Source organism: Muntiacus reevesi, chromosome 6 (assembly GCF_963930625.1).
Source record: "Muntiacus reevesi chromosome 6, mMunRee1.1, whole genome shotgun sequence".
Taxonomy (NCBI): Eukaryota; Metazoa; Chordata; class Mammalia; order Artiodactyla; family Cervidae; genus Muntiacus; species Muntiacus reevesi.
Genome location: NC_089254.1, coordinates 4,531,618 through 4,553,192, shown reverse-complemented (window position 1 = coordinate 4,553,192; position 21,575 = coordinate 4,531,618). Strand labels below are relative to the sequence as shown.

General features: G+C 43.8%; 1 protein-coding gene across 3 annotated transcripts in view; it reads right to left on the bottom strand.

Annotated features, from left to right (window-relative positions):
• Positions 1 to 21,575, bottom strand: part of COBL (cordon-bleu WH2 repeat protein) — a 298,749-nt gene that overhangs the window by 74,896 nt on the left and 202,278 nt on the right. For all 3 annotated transcript variants that reach the window (XM_065938872.1, XM_065938873.1, XM_065938874.1), the window contains one exon: positions 1,415 to 1,553. In XM_065938872.1, coding sequence (XP_065794944.1) covers positions 1,415 to 1,553 — 139 coding nt within the window. The remainder of the gene's footprint in view (positions 1 to 1,414; positions 1,554 to 21,575) is intronic.

Genomic DNA, 21,575 nt, shown 5'->3' with positions numbered 1-21,575 from the left:
ATTGTCTGGAGGAAAGGAACTTCTGGCCTCCTCCTTAATCCTCACAAACAAGTTTATGGACCAGAGAGAGACTCATGCCCAGTTACTACCATCCACACCTCTTTGTAGAGGGAACTATCACCATAGTTTTCACTTTGAAATCCCATCTCCCTTCTCCTGTGATCCACTTGGGTACCAGCAGCCCAGAATCTCTAAGCTCGTCAGAGATGGGCCTCGGTCTTTCAAGGCTCCATCAGGAGGTCCTTCCTTGGGCTGAAATGGGCTGGTCTGGCCAGAAGGTTTGCTGGACTCAACACATCCACACTACCCTGCCCATGGATGCTTCTAAGAATTTCAACAGGGAACTCTCAATCTGAGTTCATCATCCATTTATGAAAAGAGTGCAGAGGAGGCTTGGAAGGCAGAATAGGGGTCTCATTATTAAGAGAAAAAGAAAACAGGATTACTTGAAGGAGCTATTGATCACATTTCCTTTAAATCAGATAGCTTTTCCTTTGGGAAAGAGGATGCACTGACGTGAAATACAGGCTATAGCTCCTTAGAAAAGTCAATCCCCATGCTGTGAAATACTAAGACATTAAAAGCAAGGTATTAACCAGGGGAAAATGCTGACAAACAGCCAAGTAGCTCTCATGAAAGTTTTAGGGCTAACAGTGAGACATCGCATCCTTGGGCACGTTTTTGGGTGCTGCAGCCTTGAGATCAAAGACAGACCACGAGGGTGCCCAGGAGACTAAACAACACCCTGTAACGAGGGCTGAGGCACTTGTGTCAGAGGCTTATCTTGGTCCCTCCGTAAATGAAATAACAAACAGTGAGTGATTCTAGAATAAAATCCCTGGCTCATGGCCCTAGGGATGGGAGTAGGATGTTATGATCCAATAGGTCTTTCTGCTCACAGGTATTATAATTGCACCCTTTTAAACTATATTATGATTGCACCCTCTTTAACCTGGGTTCCCTTTTTCTCTAAGAATATCATATATGAAAGCTATAGAACTGGTGATCAGTTTCAAACAGTGTGCTCAAAAAATGACGGAACCTGATGTATAAATCCCCTGGGTCGAAAGTCTTTCACAGCATCATCCATGGGCTCCATCCTTGGACTCATCGCCTTCCACAAGCAGACACCGACTCCCAGCCACACACGTGGGCTCTCCATCATGCGCCCCCTCCTGGGCCTCCTCAGTAACCCTCACCTTTCCCCACTGGCCCACCTTCTAAATGCCTGCACCACCCCCAGAAAATGCCCGCAGGGTGTTACATGACTCACGGCTGTTTATTTCCAGACTTTCTTTCTTTAGCCTAAATATTCTTCGGGTTAATGCCATCCCGGAGGAGGCCACTGCAGGGGTGAGTAGCAGTGCTAAGATGCAGGTCAAGCAGCCAGAGGCGTGCAAACACGGTCACTCACCCGTCCTGCCCTTTCTGCCCTCCTCCCTGCCCTCCGTGCGGGGTGGCACCAGCGGGCTGGGTGGTGGGGGCTGCGGTGGAGGGGGAGCCGGCGCCCGCCTCTTCTTCTTCTGTAAGTCGATCTGCGACCCCAGAGACATCTGCAAAGACAAAGGAGGACAAAGGGTCAGTGTGCGGACGGCTGTGTATGTGGAGGAACTGGCCAGGCTGATGGGCACCCCGAGCTGGCACCCTGCCAGTCCCCTCACTGGATTCCCTGTGTGGGCAATGGAGGCAGGCGTGTGAGGACTGGTTGTGTTGCCCGGGGGTGGCCCTGTGGGGGTCCAGGGATGCTCAGAGATGCCCCCAAGACCGCTAGGTGGCAGAGGGCAGAAGCTCTGCCCTATATTTCCCAGGGGCGGCAGGCAAATCAGAAGACTTGGAAATCTCCCCTCGGTGTCAATATGAAAAAGGGGATCCTCAGTTCTTGTATGTGCATGCGCTCAGTGGCTCAGTCATGTCTGACTCTTTGTGACCGCATGGGCTGAAGCCCACCAAGCTTCTCGGGCCAAGGGATTCTCCAGACAAGAATACTTGAGTGGGCTGCCACTTTCTCCTCCAGGGGATCTTCCCAACCCAGGAATCAAACCCTTGTCTCCAGAGTCTCCTGCACTGTCAAGAGGATTCTTTACCACTGAGCCACCTGGGAAGCCTTCCTGAGCTCTTACTTAAATGCCCTAAAGTCCTATTCCTTCTGGAAGGTTTATCAAGGGCCCCCGACGTGCTCCTGCAGGGACAGAGGGCAGCTCAGGTCTCAGCGCTGGCCTGACTTTCCCTGGCTCTCCTGCCCGTGCAGCCAGGGTAGCATCACAGCTGATGCCCCCACCCAGAGCGTCAGTGTACGGGACAGCATGCTACCCCCTGGCTCGGAGACTCAGCTCCTCTGAGACACTCAACAGTGATGAGTGCTCGGCTTCTGGAGGCATCTCGTCAGGATGGAGCCGGTCTCATCGTTGAAGGGGAAATCTGTTTCATCTGTAAGGGAGTAATCTAATTACTGATTCTGGGTCCCTGTTTCTGAAAGTCTGCAAACTGCTCCTGTCCTCCTCGCCACAGACAAAGCTTCCGTACAGCCACCGTCACTGCTGAACATGTGCGTAAAGAGCACTTCATCACATGCGGGGATGTGCACAGTTCCCGCACTGGGGGGCGGACAGAAGCCTCGGACTCCGAATCCAGGGACACCCAGTCCTTCGAGGGCTCATCCTGGGAGGGGTGCAGCCGACACCACCCGCTGGGCCTCCTGTCCTGCTCTTGGAGCCCCGTGTTTTAATCCATGCAGACTCCCAGAGGACAGGGCACGTGGCTCTGCTTCCCAGGGAAGGCAACCTCCTCCTGTGGGCCAGACCTGGTGCTTCAAGTATGTGTGTAGTATATGTGTGTGTGGCTCAGTGGTAAAGAACCCGCCTGCAATGCAGGAGTTCCCTGGGTTGGGAAGATCCCCTGGAATAGGAAATGGCAACCCACTCTAATATTCTTGCCTGGAGGATTCCATGAACAGAAGCGCCTGGTGGGCCACAGTCCATGGGGCTGCAGAAGGGTCAGACGTGAGTGAGTAACTAAACAACAACAAATGTGTGCATGTGTATGCATGTGTGTAGTGTGTGTATGTGTGTGTAGCCTGAGTGTGTATGTGTGTGTGAAGTATGTGTGTGTAGTGTGTCTGTAAAAATCTACAACTTTATCAGTAATACATATCTCAATTTTTTTTAAATTATAAAAGGAAGAAAAATCCTTTAATTGACACTCAGATTAACTACTAATAGTTGACATACATTGTTCTCGGCTTTCTGCTTTCTTTTAAAAGTCATATTTTTTCTATTATTCTACCACAATATAACCACCTCCTATAACTTTCAAACTCTTTATGAAAAACAAGGCCATAAAATGGCAAACAGTTCCACAAAGCTTAGTCAAAGCTTCAGCTCCTTGCCCACTCCAGTAACAGCCACTTCGAACTCTCTTTCACTTAGCATTTACCCTGTTTTTCTAAATAAAAAGCTTATTCTGCTATTTCTGGATCTTCCCCATGTTAGATTTTGGCTTCCTACCCCAGAAGTTCTCAGACACAGGCACATGCAGACCCATAATGCCCGCCCCGCCCACCCCTGCCACACACACTTTTTCTCTCAAATCTTTAAAAAAATTTAGAGCACGAGAATCAAACTAACATTCACTATTTAGTTAACCACATAGAGTTATAGTAGATACAATTATGAAAGCAGAAGTTTTCTTCAAGAGCAAGTTTCTCTAACCAAGACATATAAAGTGTATCTTGACTATACTTTGTTTCTAGACGAATTTTGTTTTCTCTAAACTTGATAGCTGATTTGTTTTCTAACTTTTTTCTTTTTGCTGAGTTTCCTGGTAATTCATTTACCCAAATATTTTATTCTTTGTTCCCTGGATCCTATGCCTTTTAAAAATTCACTTCATTTTAGCCAGGCAAGGTGACTATCAGCTTTCTGAGACAAGAAGGATGTGGGGTGAATTTTTGCAATCTTGAAAATCTAAGATGTCTGTGTTCTGTTACCCTGAGCCATCTGCGCAATGCCTGAGGGGTCTCTGATGATAAGAAATCTCTCAGGATGCTCAGCGCTCACCCCATCCCCTCCGGCCTGCATCCCTGCAGTGAGGACACCCCACCCCAGGCTGGTTGTCCGTCCTCTTTCCTGCCGCAGGCCTGGGGATTCACTCACTCCTTAGGCCATGGGCATCCTAAGGCATGCCCGGGGTGAGACTGCTCTTCACCCTCTGCTGGGGCATCCACGGACTCTAGCGGTCGGTACACCCTGTGATTCGGTAGAACGTTCTTGTGCTATTCCTCAAAGATTTTTTCTTTTCTCTGTTTTCTCTTTTCTTTAAGGATTCCAATTACTTCAACACTGTGATTTCTAAATCAATTTCCTAATTTTGCTTGAGTATTCTTCCTTTTTAGTTGAAACAAAGCTGATTTACAATGTGCTAATCTCTGTGGTACAGCAAATTGAGTCTGTTTCTGTTCATAAATAGGTTCATTTGTCTTGTGTTTGAATATTCCTGACTAATTAAAAAAAAACTTTTTTACCCTCTCTCTTAGAAATCTCCTTTATTTCATTATCCAACTCTTTTGGCTTTTAACTTTTCGGCTACTATATTTTTAACCTCCAAGCACTCTTTTTTGTTATGTCTTTTTGAAACACGTTCATGTCTTGTTTCCTGGATACACTCTCTTTTCTCTCTGAGGCTGTTAATTCATATCTTTAAAAACACATCTTCCTACTCAGCCATATAAACGAATGAAATAACGCCATTTGCAGCAACATGGATGGACGTAGAGGTGATCACACTAAGTGAAGTCAGACAGACACCGTGCAATATCATTTATATGTGGAATCTAAAATGTGATACAAACACATCTATTACAAAATAGAAACAGACTCACAGATAAAGAAAACGAGCTTGTGGCCACCAAAGGGGAACAGTGGTGGAGTGATGAGTTAGGAGGGTGGGGCTGCCAAATGCCCACTAATCTGTGTAAACCAGACAATCAACAAGGACCTACTGTTTAGCACAGGGGACTCAGTATGTTGTAGCAGTCTATAACAGAAGAGAATCTGAGAGAACAGATATATTAGGTGTATGCCTGAATCACTTTGCTGAGTACCTCAAACTGACACAGCATTGTCACTCGACTATGCATCAGTAAAAAGTCTTCCTTTTCATTTTCTTCTGTTGTGTGGGTGTGTACGTGCTAGTCACTTGGTCCTGTATGCTCTTTGCAACCCCATGGACTGTTGCCCACCAGGCTCCTCTGTCCATGGGGATTCTCCAGTCAAGGATACTGGAGTGGGTTGCCATTTCCTTCTCCAGGGGATCTTCCTGACCCAGCGATTGAACCTGGGTCTCCTGCATTACAGGCAGATTCTTTACCAATTGAGCTACAAGGGAAGCCCTTGGCCAACTGCTCCTAAATAAGTGTGTTTTTGTGGATAGGGTCTGTGAACATTCATGACCTTTCCTGGAGTTGCCTGGTCAGAAATCTGATTGGCTCACTGGGGGAATTCCCAACTATGCATATCTTTAGGACACTCTCTGAGGCTTCCTAGGCGGTGCTGTTGTTAATGAACCTGCCTGCCAAAGCAGGAAATCTGAGACAGGAGTGTGGACTCCATAAGCCACAGTTCATTCAATTCACACCCTCTGTCTTTGGAGGAATATTAAGATTGTGATCTCAGTGATGACAAATTAAACTTCCTAGAAGTCCTTTATTTTTCCCATGTGCCCCTTTCTTTTCTTCTCCTTTTACTGAGTTTCTGATACATTCCTTGACTATAACCTCTTAGGTAAGGAACACATAAGACTGGAGGAAAAGCAGATTCAAAAACGGATTTCCCAAATTTAAGAATCTTTGTCATGTGGTTACCTCCCAAACTCAGGATAAATTCACCAAGGCTCTTTCAAATAAACGGCTGTCAAATTTTCCACTGTTCTATAGGTGTCTACATATTGTTAATGTCCATGGTTTCCTGGGGTCTGGTTGCCTGTGGGGTGTGTGAGCTGGGTGGGCCCTCAGTAGACCGGGAGCAGGGGAGGCCCTGGTCAGAGGTGGTCACCTGCTCTCACCACCAGTACTCTCATAATCCTGCCTCCACATTCACCGAGCTGCAGACGATGCTGAAAGGCAGACAGCCTTGGCGCTGGTACCTGGATTTCTTCCTTCGGGGCTGACATTCATCCATTCATTAATCATGATTGCTCAAACACTATGGATGTGCCTGCCTGTTTGATTTTCTAGTCCACATTTCTCAATCTCTTCTTAAAAGATGATGACAGATTTTGTTTAATGTCTCTTGTTCAATTGTTCTTTCCATTAATTCACCAGCTATTGCTAGTTCCTTGTTCTGTGACTGGAAGGACAGTGACTTCAAAGGACACGTGGGAAAGATAGAGTTCCTGACCTACTGAAGACCACCATCGAATGAAGAAGAGAGAATTTTGTAACATGAGATGATCTTCTTCTGGCTGGAAACGCTGCCGAGAGCTGTAATTTGGGGCTGACTTGGGACACAGTCTCCTCTGTGAGTTCACGCTGGTTGATCAGTGCCTGCTAAGCTCCTACTGACGTCTGTATAATGACGACGCACTCTAGATTCTGCCGAGCGCCGGCATCAAGTGGGAGATAATTAGAAAAACGGATCAGGAAAGCGATTCTGGCTCAGCAGCTTGGAAAAGCATTTTTTCCCCATTGAAAGAAAGTTCTGGCCCACTCCTCGTTACAAGATTTGGAGAAGCATCAAACTCCTCGAGCCTTTGCCAAGATGACCCAGCTTTGCCCCCAGCTGCCCTTCTCCTGGATAGAAGCACAGCCCTTCAACAATGGCTGAAGACCATGTGTTTTCCAGGCACGCGCTACTTCTGATCAAGTAAGACAATGCCTTTGCAAAGTGTCTGGCAAGGTCTGAGACTCCAACCAAGACAAGATCTAATGGGAAAACTTCTTCTTCTTCTTCTTTTTTCTGTAGCTTTTGTTAGTTCAAGGTGTTTAAACGAAAGTACTGGATTGGCCAAAAAGTTTGTTTAGGTGTTTAAAACCCAATATATACAGGCTAATAGAAAATAATATTAACACTGGCAGCAATGAGAATTTATTAAACATTTACTAAGGGTGCCAATGCATATTATAAAACTACCTCAGAGGCCCCCAGGGAGAGGTAATTTCACTATCTCTGTTTTATAAAGGAAGAGACTAAGGCTTGTAAAAGATTACTTGCCCAAGGTCAGATCGCTCACAAGTGGGCAGAGTTGAGATTTCATCTTGGTTTAGAAGATAGGGGTCCGAGAGTTTTGAGTGGAAATACCTCTTCCTATTACCTCCTCCATCCATCATTCCAAGCGTGTGTCCTTGGTGCCAGGAAGCTCCACACGAGGCACGCACCAGTGAGAGAAGGAGACCAGGAGCGTTTTTCTTCTGTTGAATCGACGGCTCCAGGGAGTGGGCTCGGCTGTGACCAGCTGGGCCCTTGCGTCCTTGCCTTTTCTCGAGCTGCGCTTTCTGCCTTGAACACCCTTCCTTTCCCAGCACTTACATTTGCCCCTGCTGAAATCTCCCTCACTCCTTAAGGCCACTTCTCAGGGAAGACCCCTGGCGTGCTCTGGAGGACAGTCAGCCCCTCTTCCTGCCCAGATGCAGAAGCAGAGCCTCGCTCAGAAGTCAGCCCCTAGTTCCCCTCCCTGGTCCCAGCCATCTGCTGCCATGCCTGCTCCGCTGAGTTCTGTTTGCCTTTGAGTTCTCTATAGTAAAGGGTGTGATTTATAGTCTCTGAATTGCCACAATTTCTCACTTCTTGCCTTTGCACTTCAGGAATCAAATGTTTATTCAATATAAGAAAGAATGAAGTAGGATTTTTTTTATACAAATGGAGCATATTATAGAAGGAATTTATGAGCGCCTGAAGTACAACACAGCCCTGGCCCTGTATTCTCATTTCCCTTTTATTCAAAATGTAAATACTCTATTGTTTTTACTCTGACAAATGAAGACTATATATGATCACTAAAAATATTTCAAATAATAGAGGGGCATATAAAATGCTAAGTGAAAATCCTCACCTCTACCCCTAAAAGACAACCTCTATTAAATTGATGTGTTTCTCCTCAGCCTGTTTTCTGTGTATCTACATATATGAATATTTACTAAAATGAGAACACACTCTCAGAAGGAAAACTGCTTTTTCACCTGTGATACTGTCCACTGCTGGGTAGCGAATCTCTCTGACGTCCTGAGGAGGGGAAGGGTCCACCCCTGCAGGAACCACATGTGTGTTTACCTATCCTCAAGGTTTGGCATTTTGATTTCTCCAACAACTATTTCAAATAAATTTGCAAAGAGGCTCCTCACATATTTAATCTGTTTCCATTTTGTTTTCTTTTTTTTTTTTTTTTTACTTTTTATTTATTCTTTTTTTTTTTTCCAGTGGGTTTTGTCATACATTGCTATGAATCAGCCATAGAGTTACACGTATTCCCCATCCCGATTGCCCCTCCCACCTCCCTCTCCATCAGACTCCTCTGGGTCCTCCCAGTGCACCAGGCCTGAGCACTTGTCTCATGCATCCAACCTGGGCTGGTGATCTGTTTCACCATAGATAATATACACGCTGTTCTTTCGAAACATTCCACCCTCACCTTCTCCCACAGAGTTCAAAAGTCTGTTCTGTACTTCTGTGTCTCTTTTTCTGTTTTGCATATAGGGTTATCGTTACCATCTTTCTAAATTCCGTATATATGTGTTAGTATGCTGTAATGTTCTTTATCTTCCTGGCTTACTTCACTCTGTATAATGGGCTCCAGTTTCATCCATCTCATTAGAACTGATTCAAATGAATTCTTTTTAACGGCTGAGTAATATTCCATGGTGTATATGTACCACAGCTTCCTTGTCCATTCATCTGCTGATGGGCATCTAGGTTGTTTCCATGTCCTGGCTATTATAAACAGTGCTGCGATGAACATTGGGGTGCATGTGTCTCTTTCAGATCTGGTTTCCTCAATGTGTTTGCCCAGAAGTGGGATTGCTGGGTCATATGGCAGTTCTATTTCCAGTTTTTTAAGAAATCTCCACACTGTTTTCCATAGTGGCTGTACTAGTTTGCATTCCCACCAACAGTGTAAGAGGATTCCCTTTTCTCCACACCCTCTTCAGCATTTATTGCTTGTAGACTTTTGGATAGCAGCCATCCTGACTGGCGTGTAATGGTACCTCATTGTGGTTCTGATTTGCATTTCTCTGATAATGAGTGATGTTGAGCATCTTTTCACGTGTTTGTTAGTCATCTGTATGTCTTCTTTGGAGAAATGTCTGTTTAGTTCTTTGGCCCATTTTTTGATTGGGTCATTTATTTTTCTGGAATTGAGATTCAGGAGTTGCTTCTATATTTTTGAGATTAATCCTTTGTTTCCTCATTTGCTATTATTTTCTCCCAATCTGAGGGCTTTCTTTTTACCTTACTTATAGTTTCCTTTGTTGTGCAAAAGCTTTTAGGTTTCATTAGGTCCCATTTGTTTATTTTTGCTTTTATTTCCAATATTCTGGGAGGTGGGTCATAGAAGACCTTGCTGTGATTTATGTCGGAGAGTGTTTTGCCTATGTTCTCCTCTAGGAGTTTTATAGTTTCTGGTCTTACATTTAGATCTTTAATCCATTTTGAGTTTATTTTTGTGTATGGTGTTAGAAAGTGTTCTAGTTTCATTCTTTTACAAGTGGTTGACCAGTTTTCCCAGCACCACTTGTTAAAGAGGTTGTCTTTTTTCCATTGTATATCCTTGCCTCCTTTGTCGACGATAAGGTGTCCATAGGTTCGTGGATTTATCTCTGGGCTTTCTGTTCTGTTCCATTGATCTATATTTCTGTCTTTGTGCCAGTACCATACTACCTTGATGACTGTGGCTTTGTAGTAGAGTCTGAAGTCAGGCAGGTTGATTCCTCCAGTTCCATTCTTCTTTCTCAAGATTACTTTGGCTATTCGAGGTTTTTTGTATTTCCATACAAATTGTGAAATTATTTGTTGTAGTTCTGTGAAAAATACTGTTGGTAGCTTGATAGGGATTGCATTGAACCTATATATTGCTTTGGGTAGAATAGCCATTTTGACAATATTGATTCTTCCAATCCGTGAACATGGTATGTTTCTCCATCTGTTTGTGTCCTCTTTGATTTCTTTCATCAGTGTTTTATAGTTTTCTATGTATAGGTCTTTTGTTTCTTTAGGTAGATATACTCCTAAGCATTTTATTCTTTTTGTTGCAATGGTGAATGGTATTGTTTCCTTAATTTCTCTTTCTGTTTTCTCATTGTTAGTATATAGGAATGCAAGGGATTTCTGTGTGTTAACTTTATATCCTGCAACTTTACTATATTCATTGATTAGCTCTAGTAATTTTCTGGAAGAGTCTTTAGGGTTTTCTATGTAGAGGATCATGTCATCTGCAAACAGCGAGAGTTTCACTTCTTCTTTTCCTATCTGGATTCCTTTTACTTCTTTTTCTGCTCTGATTGCTGTGGCCAAAACTTCCAACACTATGTTGAATAGTAGTGGTGAGAGTGGGCATCCTTGTCTTGTTCCTGATTTCAGAGGAAATGCTTTCAACTTTTCACCATTGAGGGTGATGCTTGCTGTGGGTTTGTCATATATAGCTTTTCTTATGTTGAGTTATGTTCCTTCTATTCCTGCTTTCTGGAGAGTTTTAATCATAAATGAGCGTTGAATTTTGTCAAAGGCTTTCTCTGCATCTATTGAGATAATCATATGGTTTTTATCTTCCAATTTGTTAATGTGGTGTATTACATTGATTGATTTGCGGATATTAAAGAATCCTTGCATTCCTGGGATAAAGCCCACTTGGTCATGGTGTATGATTTTTTTAATATGTTGTTGGATTCTGTTTGCTAGAATTTTGTTAAGGAGTTTTGCATCTATGTTCATCAGTGATATTGGCCTGTAGTTTTCTTTTTTTGTGGCATCTTTGTCTGGTTTTGGAATTAGGGTGATAGTGGCCTCATAGAATGAGTTTGGAAGTTTACCTTCATCTGCAATTTTCTGGAAGAGTTTGAGTAAGATAGGTGTTAGCTCTTCTCTAAATTTTTGGTAGAATTCAGCTGTGAAGCCATCTGGTCCTGGGCTTTTGTTTGTTGGAAGATTTTTGATTACAGTTTCGATTTCCTTGCTTGTGATGGTTCTGTTAAGATCTTGTATTTCTTCCTGGTTCAGTTTTGGCAAGTTATACTTTTCTAAGAATTTGTCCATTATATCCAAGTTGTCCATTTTATTGGCATAGAGCTGCTGGCAGTAGTCTCTTATGATCCTTTGTATTTCAGTGTTGTCTGTTGTGATCTCTCCATTTTCATTTCTAATTTTGTTAATTTGGTTCTTCTCTCTTTGTTTCTTAATGAGTCTTGCTAATGGTTTGTCAATTTTGTTTATTTTTTCAAAAAACCTGCTTTTAGCTTTGTTTATTTTTGGTATGGTCTCTTTAGTTTCTTTTGCATTTATTTCTGCCCTAATTTTTAAGATTTCTTTCCTTCTGCTAAGCCTGGGGTTCTTCATTTCTTCCTTCTCTAATTGCTTTAGGTGTAGAGTTAGGTTATTTATTTGGCTTTTTTCTTGGTTCTTGATGTAAGCCTGTAATGCTATGAACCTTCCCCTTAGCACTGCTTTTACAGTGTACCATAGGTTTTGGGTTGTTGTGTTTCATTTTCATTCATTTCTATACATATTTTGATTTCTTTTTTGATTTCTTCTATGATTTATTGGTTATTCAGAAGCGTGTTATTTAGCCTCCATATGTTTGAATTTTTAACAATTTTTTTCCTGTAATTGAGATCTAGTCTTACTGCACTGTGGTCAGAAAAGAATACTGGAATGATTTCAATTTTTTTGAATTTTCCAAGACCAGATTTATGGCCCAGGATATGATCTATTCTGGAGAAGGTTCCGTGTGCACTTGAGAAAAAGGTGAAGTTGATTGTTTTGGGGTGAAATGTCCTTTAGATATCAATTAGGTCTAGCTGGTCCATTGTGTCATTTAATGTTTGTGTTTCCTTATTGATTTTCTGTTTAGTTGATCTACCCATAGTTGTGAGTGGGGTATTAAAGTCTCCCACTATTATTGTGTTACTATTAATTTCCTCTTTCATACTCATTAGCGTTTGCCGTACATTCCATTTTGTTTTCTTGTAATACAGCTCCATAAACTCACTGACTCACAGGCAATGCAGTTTTTAAATGAACTGAAACCAGGATCTCAAAGTGATGTGAGTGCTCCAGTGTTCACTGCAGCATTGTTCACAATAGCCAGAATGTGGAAATGACTGAAATGTCCATCTACAGATGAACAGGTAAAGAAACTGTAGTATCTTCGTACAATAGAAGAGCAGTCGGTCATGAAACAAGAAGGACGTTGTTCAACATGTGACGGCACAGATGAGCCCTGAAGACGCTGTGCTACATGAAATAAGCCAGACCTGGAAAGCCAAACACTGCATGATTCTACGTAACAGAGGTCTAATCACTAGGCAAATGTATAGAATTAAAGGGGAGAATGGTGGTTGCCAGAGGCTGGGAAGGGAGGCGAGGAGTCACTAATCAGTAGGCATTGCAGTCAGGCAAGGTGGGTGACCTCCAGGTGCCTGTTGCACAAGCGTGCACGCAGAGTCAAAGGGGCCTCATGTACACATCACAGTTTAAGAGGGTGCGTCTCATATTAAGGGTTCTTAGCACAATAAAATAAAATTAAAGACAAAACAGGAGACATGTTGCCCAACCTTCCTTCACAAAGGCTGCATTATAGTTTACGCCCTCACTAATGCTCCACTTTCTCCCCACCCCACTCAAAACAGAACCAAGATAACCATTCTGGTTTTTATCAGAGTCAATGAAAAGTATCCTGATTAATTTTTAGATCTACATTCTTTAAATGCTAGGGTAGCATTTTTAAATGATTACTCTTTACTTGTGTGTATGAGAAAGAGAAAGTTCATGTCCAGTAAGCTGTTTTCTCCCTCCTGTGGTGTTATCCTTTTCTCAGTATCAATCCTCTAAATGACATATATGTTGTGAATATTTTCCCTAGCTTCTTTTGGTCTTTTACTTTTCTGTATTTTTTTTTCACATTATTTTGGAATATAAAAGTTATTTAATTCAACCTGTCAAGTCCCCACCTCCCCCTTTTCTAACCCAGGGTCAAACGAAGAAAGGGCTTCTTGATTTCAAATGTTTAAAATTCTTATTACTTCAATGTAGTTTCCTGGTATACTTTTTCATAGTTTTTATTATATCAATCTGGACTTAATCTTGTTATGTGCTCTACATTTCTCCCAAAGCGATGAAATGAGCTTACAACACAAATGACAACTATTTTATAAATCTGCAGGCACCTATATTATCATCAAACAAAACCCAGTAATAGCACACATCAGAATGTGAAAACCTGATGTGGTGACTGATGTTTCCTTCCCCCTCTGAAGCAGCTTATTCAGGGAAAGTCTGGCCTGCTGAAAACCTCACCTTTTTAGAATCAGGCAGAAGCTGGCCATCAGCTCATGTCTGTGATCAGTAACAGGAGGCTCCTGCCCTATCACACCTGCCAGGCTCCTGCCAAGCTTGGTCTAAACAGTAAACATCACTTTGCCAACAAAGATCCATAGAGTCAAAGCTATGGTTTTTCTAGCAGTCATGCACAGATGTGAGAGTTGGACCATTTATGGTCCAACTCAGCCTTTGACAGCAAGGAGATCAAACCAGTCAATCCTTAAGGAAATCAATCCTGAATGTTCAGTGGAAGGACTGATGCTGAAGTTGAAGCTCCAATACTTTGGCTATTTGATATGAAGAGCTGACTCATTGGAAAAGACTAATGCTGGGAAAGATTGAGGGCAGGAGAAGGGGACAATGGAGGATGAGATAGTTGGATGGATGGCATCAATGACTCAATGGACATGAGTTTGAGCAAACTCCAAGAGATAGTGAAGAACAGGGGAACCTGGGTTGCTGCAGTCCATGGGATTGCAAAGAGTTAGACCCAAATTAGTTACTGAACAACAACAACAACAAACAATAAATCCAGAGTTTCCTGGGAAGAGTCAGTGTCACATCTGAGAATTCAGAAAAACTAGTGATGCAGTCTAGAAAGATTTCCCTTGGAACTGCTTAAATAACATCTAAACAGAACAGATTTTTACTTTAAGGGATAAATCCTCAGCCATCTAGAGAAGCAGTTCCTAACCTTTTTGGTATCAGGGACCAGTTTTATGGAAGACAATTTTTCCACGGATGGGAGTGGGGAAGGTTTCAGGATGATTCAATCACATTATATTTATTGTGCACTTCATTTCTATTATTATTACATTAGCCCCACATCAGATCATCAGGCGTTAGATCTCAGAGGCTGGGGACCCAAATTCTAAGGTACTTATTTCTTGATCATGTTCTCATTCTCCAGGGACACCAGGATGCCAACATTAAGGTATAATGAGGTTGCTCTCATTTAAAATTTCAACTACTGCTTCTACATGATGATTATTCTGTATAATTTTCCTCTAAATACACTTGTGCTTTTAAGAGGATGATCACAAAGATTTGAATAAGAACAGCATAGAAAAATATATCGGCAAGAGGAGAGCAAAGCATGGTGGTCATGCTTGGACCCTGGAGGTAGAAAGCAGGGTTAGAGTTTTGCTTCCACTGTAAGATAAGCTGCTTAAGCTCTCTGTGCCTCAATTTCTCCATTTGTAAAACAGGGATGAAAATATTTATTGTTTCTTTAGTGACTGCGAGGGAGGATTAAATATGTTAATATCATGAAAAGTACAGAGAATGCCATCCTCACTGATGGGTAGTTTCTACTGAGACCTTTCACCTTCTGACCCTTCTCATCACCCCCCGAGCCAATGCGGACAACGCAGTGGGACCCAGACACCCGGAGGTCACATCCAGAATCAAACCTGGAAGGACCCCAGTCTCGGTTTCAGGCTCCTCAGAGAATGTGGTTAGGTGTCCTAGTTAGGTTTCCGGGGGTTACATGTGCTGATAGGACCTCCTGCAGAAACGTGAGGCCACCCTGGGAGCTGTGAGTTGCACAGAATCTAAGCCAGCTACCCATCTCACTCAGATACTAACTTCTCTGTGACTTGTGCTTTGCTTTTCAATGGAACAATAGTAGTGCCCACCTCACGGGGCGCCATAAGGCATCACATACGTATCACATGAGTGCTCAGAAATGTCCCCAGCTGCCAGAAATGCTGTTAGGAAGTGATATATATGTGTTTGCTAAAGAAACAGGAAACAAACCAAAGGACACCAAAGAACACAAAATTATAGACCTAGCACTCTAGCTCTTTCATTCACAGGTGAGAACATGGAGGACCAGAAGCTGGATGATGTTTTCAAGACCAATTCCACCTGACTCACTTTGACTAATGAGAGAGTGGTGGTGACCCCAGCTTATGTGCTGAGAGGAAGATGCTGCGCTCAGATTCCTGTGCATCCCCGCTGCCCTGTCTAACCATCAAAACAACCCAGTGGAGGGAATATCTGTCTCATTGTCCAGAAAAGGGAAGTGAGTTTAGAGGGCCTCAGTCACCTGCTGAAGGCCACAGAGCTGACCGCTCTCTGACACTTCATCTGCTTACAAAAGGGGACATACATGGGGTCAGCCCGTGGTCTCTGACACAATACCCTGTTTTGAAGGTGGACCCTTTGCTGGATTTGCTGCTATCTCCTTAGCGCTGGCAATTGTCCCTGGCATATTTTGGGTGGATGGTAAATATCCATTAACTTAGTGAATGCTGTAACCAAAAGCATCTGTATGATGAAACCAATACCTGTTTTCCCCTGAGGATGGGTGACTTTGTAGGAGCCTATTATGTGTCAGATACTGCACTTGGCGCTGAGAATAAGAGGTGAGCACGATGGACGGGACCTCGAGGCTGATTTTGTTGGAAGGGATGTAGGTAATGATCAAGTGTCTCATGGACAATGGCGCTGCTCCTTGCCCAGGGAGCATGTGTGGGGAGATAGTTCAGGGGGCTTCCCTAAACCAAACTAAACAGGGGGCTGGTTTTGGCCATGTCTGTGGGACTTCCCTGTGGACAGGCTGGAGGTATCCAACTGAGACACTTGCACGGCAGTGGCAGTGAAGCTAAGCATGGATGGAATTGTCCAAGGAGAGTGCCAGGGAGGAAAGGAAAAGACAAAACCCTAAGAAGGCCTAACTTTCATGAGGCTGGTATAGGATCGAAGTTTCTGGGAAGCTGTTGGATAGCTGGAGAAACCTGAAGGGGCGCAGTGGCATGGAGCAGGAAGTGATGAGGAGGGTCAGAGGTTGCAGAGCTCAGGCAGATAAGGCTGGACAGCACCACTGCTGGGAGAGTGGGGCATCTAGACCAGTGCAGTGCGGAGCAGAGATGGGGTGGGCGGGCTGCCCAGGGGTGACGGGCCACAGGGTGCGGGACCAGGGCTAAGCTGCAGCGGCGTCGACAGGCGTGGGGCTGGGGGTGCATTTCCGGGGGGTCTTTTGCCCACATGTTCCCCCTTGGGCTTCTGGCAACTGAGCCCACCCCAGGGGCAGCCCTTGGCCACTTCCCTTTATTCCTGAGAATTTTCAAGGTGGTCTCTTCCATATTCGGTGGTGTCAATGCCCCCTTTGTGCAGACTCCCTAGGTTCACAGCTTGGCCTGAACTCCCCCGAGTTCCAGGGTCACACACCTAAATGCCTGCTGACAAGAGCACCTGGACCCGGGCAGATGTATGTCCAAACCAACCCCGTGATTCTCTCCCCAGACCCGCTCCGCACCCGTGTGCATGGATGCTCAGTCGCTTTAGGTGAGTACAACTCTTTGTGACCCCATGGACTGTAGCCCAGCAGACCTCTCTGTCCATGGGATTCTCCAGGCAAGAATACTGGAATGGGTTGCCATTTTCCACTCCAGAGGGTCTTCCTGACCCAGGGATAGAACCTGCATCTCTTTCATCTCCTGCATTGGCAGGGGGGTTCTTTACTGCTAGCATGCTCCTCCCCCTGCCTCCTCCATCTCAGGGGAACAGTAACTCGTTTCTAGCTGTTCTAGGCCAGATGCTGCATATCTTCCTGGAATAGTCCACTCCCCTCCAATGGAGGCCAGTCTTCCTCCGTGTCCCTGTCACTACTCACCTGAACTCACAACCATTTCTCAGCTAGCGTCACAGCCCCTGCCTGGCCTCCTCACACCCACCCGAGATCCTTCCACAGGATAGCAAAGCAGGCCATGCTCTGCCTGAAATCTGCAAATGCTTCCTGCCCCATGTCCTGCCCAAGAGGGCAGAGATCTCTTCAATATACTGATTTCATTTCCTTTGGGAATATACCCAGAAGTGGAATTTCTGGGTTGCAGGGCAGTTCTATTTTTAATTTTTAGAGAGGCCTCTATAATGCTTTACATAGTGGCTAACCATTTTTCATCCCACCAACAGAGCACAGGGTTCCCTCTTCTCCACATTGTGGCCAGCATTTGTTATTTCCTGACTTTTTGATAACAGCCTTTCTGACAGGTGTGAGGTGATACTGACTGTGGTCCCGATTTACACTTCCCTCAATAGTCACGTTGAGCGTCTTTTCACACGTCTGTCTGTTGGCCATGTGGATGCCACTTGGGACAACATGGACGGGCCTTCAGAGCACTGTGCTAAGTAAGATGACTCAGAATTTGTGGAATCTAAAAACCCAAGCTTGTAAAAACAGTAAAATGGTGGTGACCAGAGGCTGAGATGTCAGGAGAGGAGAGAGGCAGTTTTAGGAAACAAACTTACAGAGAGCAGATGAATAAGCCTTGGAGACCTAATACTTAGCACAGTGATCACAGACAATAATATTGTATGATAATCATCAAACTTGCTGAAACACTAGATCTTGATTCTTCCCACCAGAAAGAGAGAAAGGACAGGCATGTGAGGGAACACAGGTGCTGACTGTTGCTACAATCAGATTACAGTATATAAATGTATCAAATCTGCACACGGGGCACCTGAAATATACACAATGTTACATGCAAGTGGATTTCAGTGAAAACAAAAGTAAAATCTTGTGGCAGAAGCTGCTGAGGGAACTGGATGGGAACTGAGAGGGAGCTCTGGGCAGACGGAACCTTTGCTGTGAAATCTGTCCTGGAGCAGACCAGAGGGGAAGTGAGGATCGGGTTGGCACCTGGGGCAGCTCCAACCTGCCTGCCAGGATACGTGAAGCCAGTGCCCCCACAGCTGCACTGGCCCAGTTCTGCTCACCTGGGCACCTGCACAGATTATGGAAGAACCCAGGCAGCAGTGACCCTGGTCATGGTGTCATGCCTTCAGGGAGGGGAGGGGAAGTAGCAGCCAGGGAGGAAACAGAGTTCAGAGTCTGGGGCTTTGGGTCAAGGTGCCTCACTCGGGGAATTAGCAAGTCCCCAGAGCTGGCTGTGGCCAGCCCATTAGTGAGAAAATATTGCGCCGAATCAGTAAACAAAGGATGCTGCAGCCAGCAAACCATCACGTTATAACCTCCCCAGTGGTGAGCCCTGAAGGGAACTCTGCCTGGAGACAGGATGCCCACCATCAAACCATCAGACACTGCAGCTACCATCACCCGCAATGGTGGACTCCGAGACTAAGGATGAGAAAGCATAGGATACTAGCCCTAGATAGCGGAGGTGCATACCAAAGGGTGATTTCAGTGAGCCCAGACTCTTGCATCTTCCTGTACATAGAAAAGTGCTAAATTCCTTATCTTCAGATGTCTGCTTTTCTTTAAGTAACAGTAATCTTTTGATGTTCCAACTACCTGGTCTTTGTTGCAAGAATCACTATATATCCAGCCCCACCACCTGTTACCTCTTCTGAGATTATCTGAGAGGCTGTGTCCCAGGCTTCAGTCCTCAGTTTTATCTGCTGAATAAAATGTAATTCTCAACTTTCAGTTTGTGCATCATTTTTCAGTTGACACCCCAAGGGCATGTTTCCTTTGGGATTTGCTTGTTTCTGTCAGTTTACTATTTATTTAGCTTTGCATTTTCACAAAGATGCTTCCCTTCCAAAGTCTCCTGAGGACAGAGCCCTCAGATCCTGCCTACTCAACAGATCTGATCTGCCATCAGGGGGGGTTGTATCAACAGCTCTTCTCTACATCCTTCCCCAGGTGAGACAGCCCTGGAGAAAGAGTGCTCAGGTATTAGTACTAACCTGTGACTTTCCTTATGGAAATTTGGGAAGGGGATTCCAGGAGGTGGTGACATCATATCCTGGTCTTACAGGGGTTCCTAAGTCCCACCATAAAGAGTACATCCACCATGGTCACCAATGACATAATATGTGGGGACTCTCAATCTTAGAGTACCTGTATAGTCTTAAGTTCAAAAGGTAATCTTGCTGTCAGACGATATTGTTGTTGTTTTGTCCAATCACTAAGTCATGTCCAACTCTCTCTTTGTGACCCTATGGACTGCAGCACACCAGGCTTCCCTGTCCTTCACTCTCTCCCAGAGTTCACTCACACTCATGTCCATTGAGTCGGAGATGCCATGGTTTAATTTTGGTCACTACAAATAAAGTGGGAATTCCCAGGTGGTGCTAGTGGTAAAGAACCTTCCTGCCAATGCAGGAGATGTAAGAGATGTGGGTTCGATCCCTGGGACGGGAAGATCCCCTGGAGCAAGGCATAGCAACCCAGTTCAGTACTCTTGCCTGGAGAATCCCATGGACAGAGGAGCTGGTGGGCTACAGTGGGTCGCAAAGGGCTGGACACAAGGGAAGAGACAGCACACATGTCCACATAAACGAGCACTGGTTCTGCGTGAGCAAGCATCATACTAATGAAAGCAGTGTCTCCCTGTTCTCCCTATTTCTGGGTGTCATCTGGGTAGATGGATGGAGCAAAAGCTAATTGAACTGATAGGTTCATTCCTAAAGTTAGAAAAGAAAAAAAAAGTCCTTCCAGGAACTGTATGACCCATGCATAGACCTATGCCCAAGATGTGGGGAATTTATCAGTTATTTGCTACTATTAGATGACTAAGTCACTATACTTTTGGCCATGGAAATTCTGGTATCTATCCAATGTTTTTGGGTTCTATTTTATTCTTAGGCTCCTAAGAAAGGCTGAAAATTCTCCACCCAAACTCAAGTGCCTCAGGTCAACTAAATGACTCCCTTTGGTTGTTTATATTCCATCCCTGAAAATTAAAGCCCTCTTCACAGGTGGGAGCAGGCGAGCTGCCAGGGAAAACAATTTCTGTCATCACCATCTTTGGTAATTCCAGAAAGAAAAACACAGGGCATGCTTCATGGAAAGTTATGAGAAGAAACAAAAGTTGCTATTTCAGCACTTTCTTTCTACCTCACTTAGCACAAAATGCCCTAAGACAGAATACTGATTATGTGCTTTTGGTTCTGAAATAGAGATTTTAACATAAAATCTTTAAGTCTGATTTTTCCTTCCTATTCCCCAAAGTGTACCAAAGACTCTTATACCCCTCTAATAGCTATTTATGAAGGGCTAATTTTTCTGCTAAAACTGTATTACCTAGAAAGTTGTACATAGACAGACACAAGAAAAAAAGAAAAAAGTCAAATAAATAACCTAACTCTACACCTAAAGCAACTAGAGAAGGAAGAAATGAAGAACCCCAGGCTTAGCAGAAGGAAAGAAATCTTAAAAATTAGGGCAGAAATAAATGCAAAAAAACCATAGCAAAAATCAACAAAGCTAAAAGCTGGTTTTTTGAAAAAATAAACAAAATTGACAAACCATTAGCAAGACTCATTAAGAAACAAAGAGAGAAGAACCAAATTAACAAAATTAGAAATGAAAATGGAGAGATCACAACAGACAACACTGAAATACAAAGGATCATAAGAGACTACTACCAGCAGCTCTATGCCAATAAAATGGACAACTTGGATGAAATGGACAAATTCTTAGAAAAGTATAACTTGCCAAAACTGAACCAGGAAGAAATACAAGATCTTAACAGAACCATCACAAGCAAGGAAATCGAAACCGTAATCAAAAATCTTCCAGCAAACAAAAGCCCAGGACCAGATGGCTTCACAGCTGAATTCTACCAAAAATTTAGAGAAGAGCTAACACCTATCTTACTCAAACTCTTCCAGAAAATTGCAGAAGAAGGTAAACTTCCAAACTCATTCTATGAGGCCACTATCACCCTAATTCCAAAACCAGACAAAGATGCCACAAAAAAGAAAACTACAGGCCAATATCACTGATGAACATAGATGCAAAACTCCTTAACAAAATTCTAGCAAACAGAATCCAACAACATATTAAAAAAATCATACACCATGACCAAGTGGGCTTTATCCCAGGAATGCAAGGATTCTTTAATATCCGCAAATCAATCAATGTAATACACCACATTAACAAATTGGAAGATAAAAACCATATGATTATCTCAATAGATGCAGAGAAAGCCTTTGACAAAATTCAACGCTCATTTATGATTAAAACTCTCCAGAAGGCAGGAATAGAGGGAACATACCTCAACATAATAAAAGCTATATATGACAAACCCACAGCAAGCATCACCCTCAATGGTGAAAAATTGAAAGCATTTCCTCTGA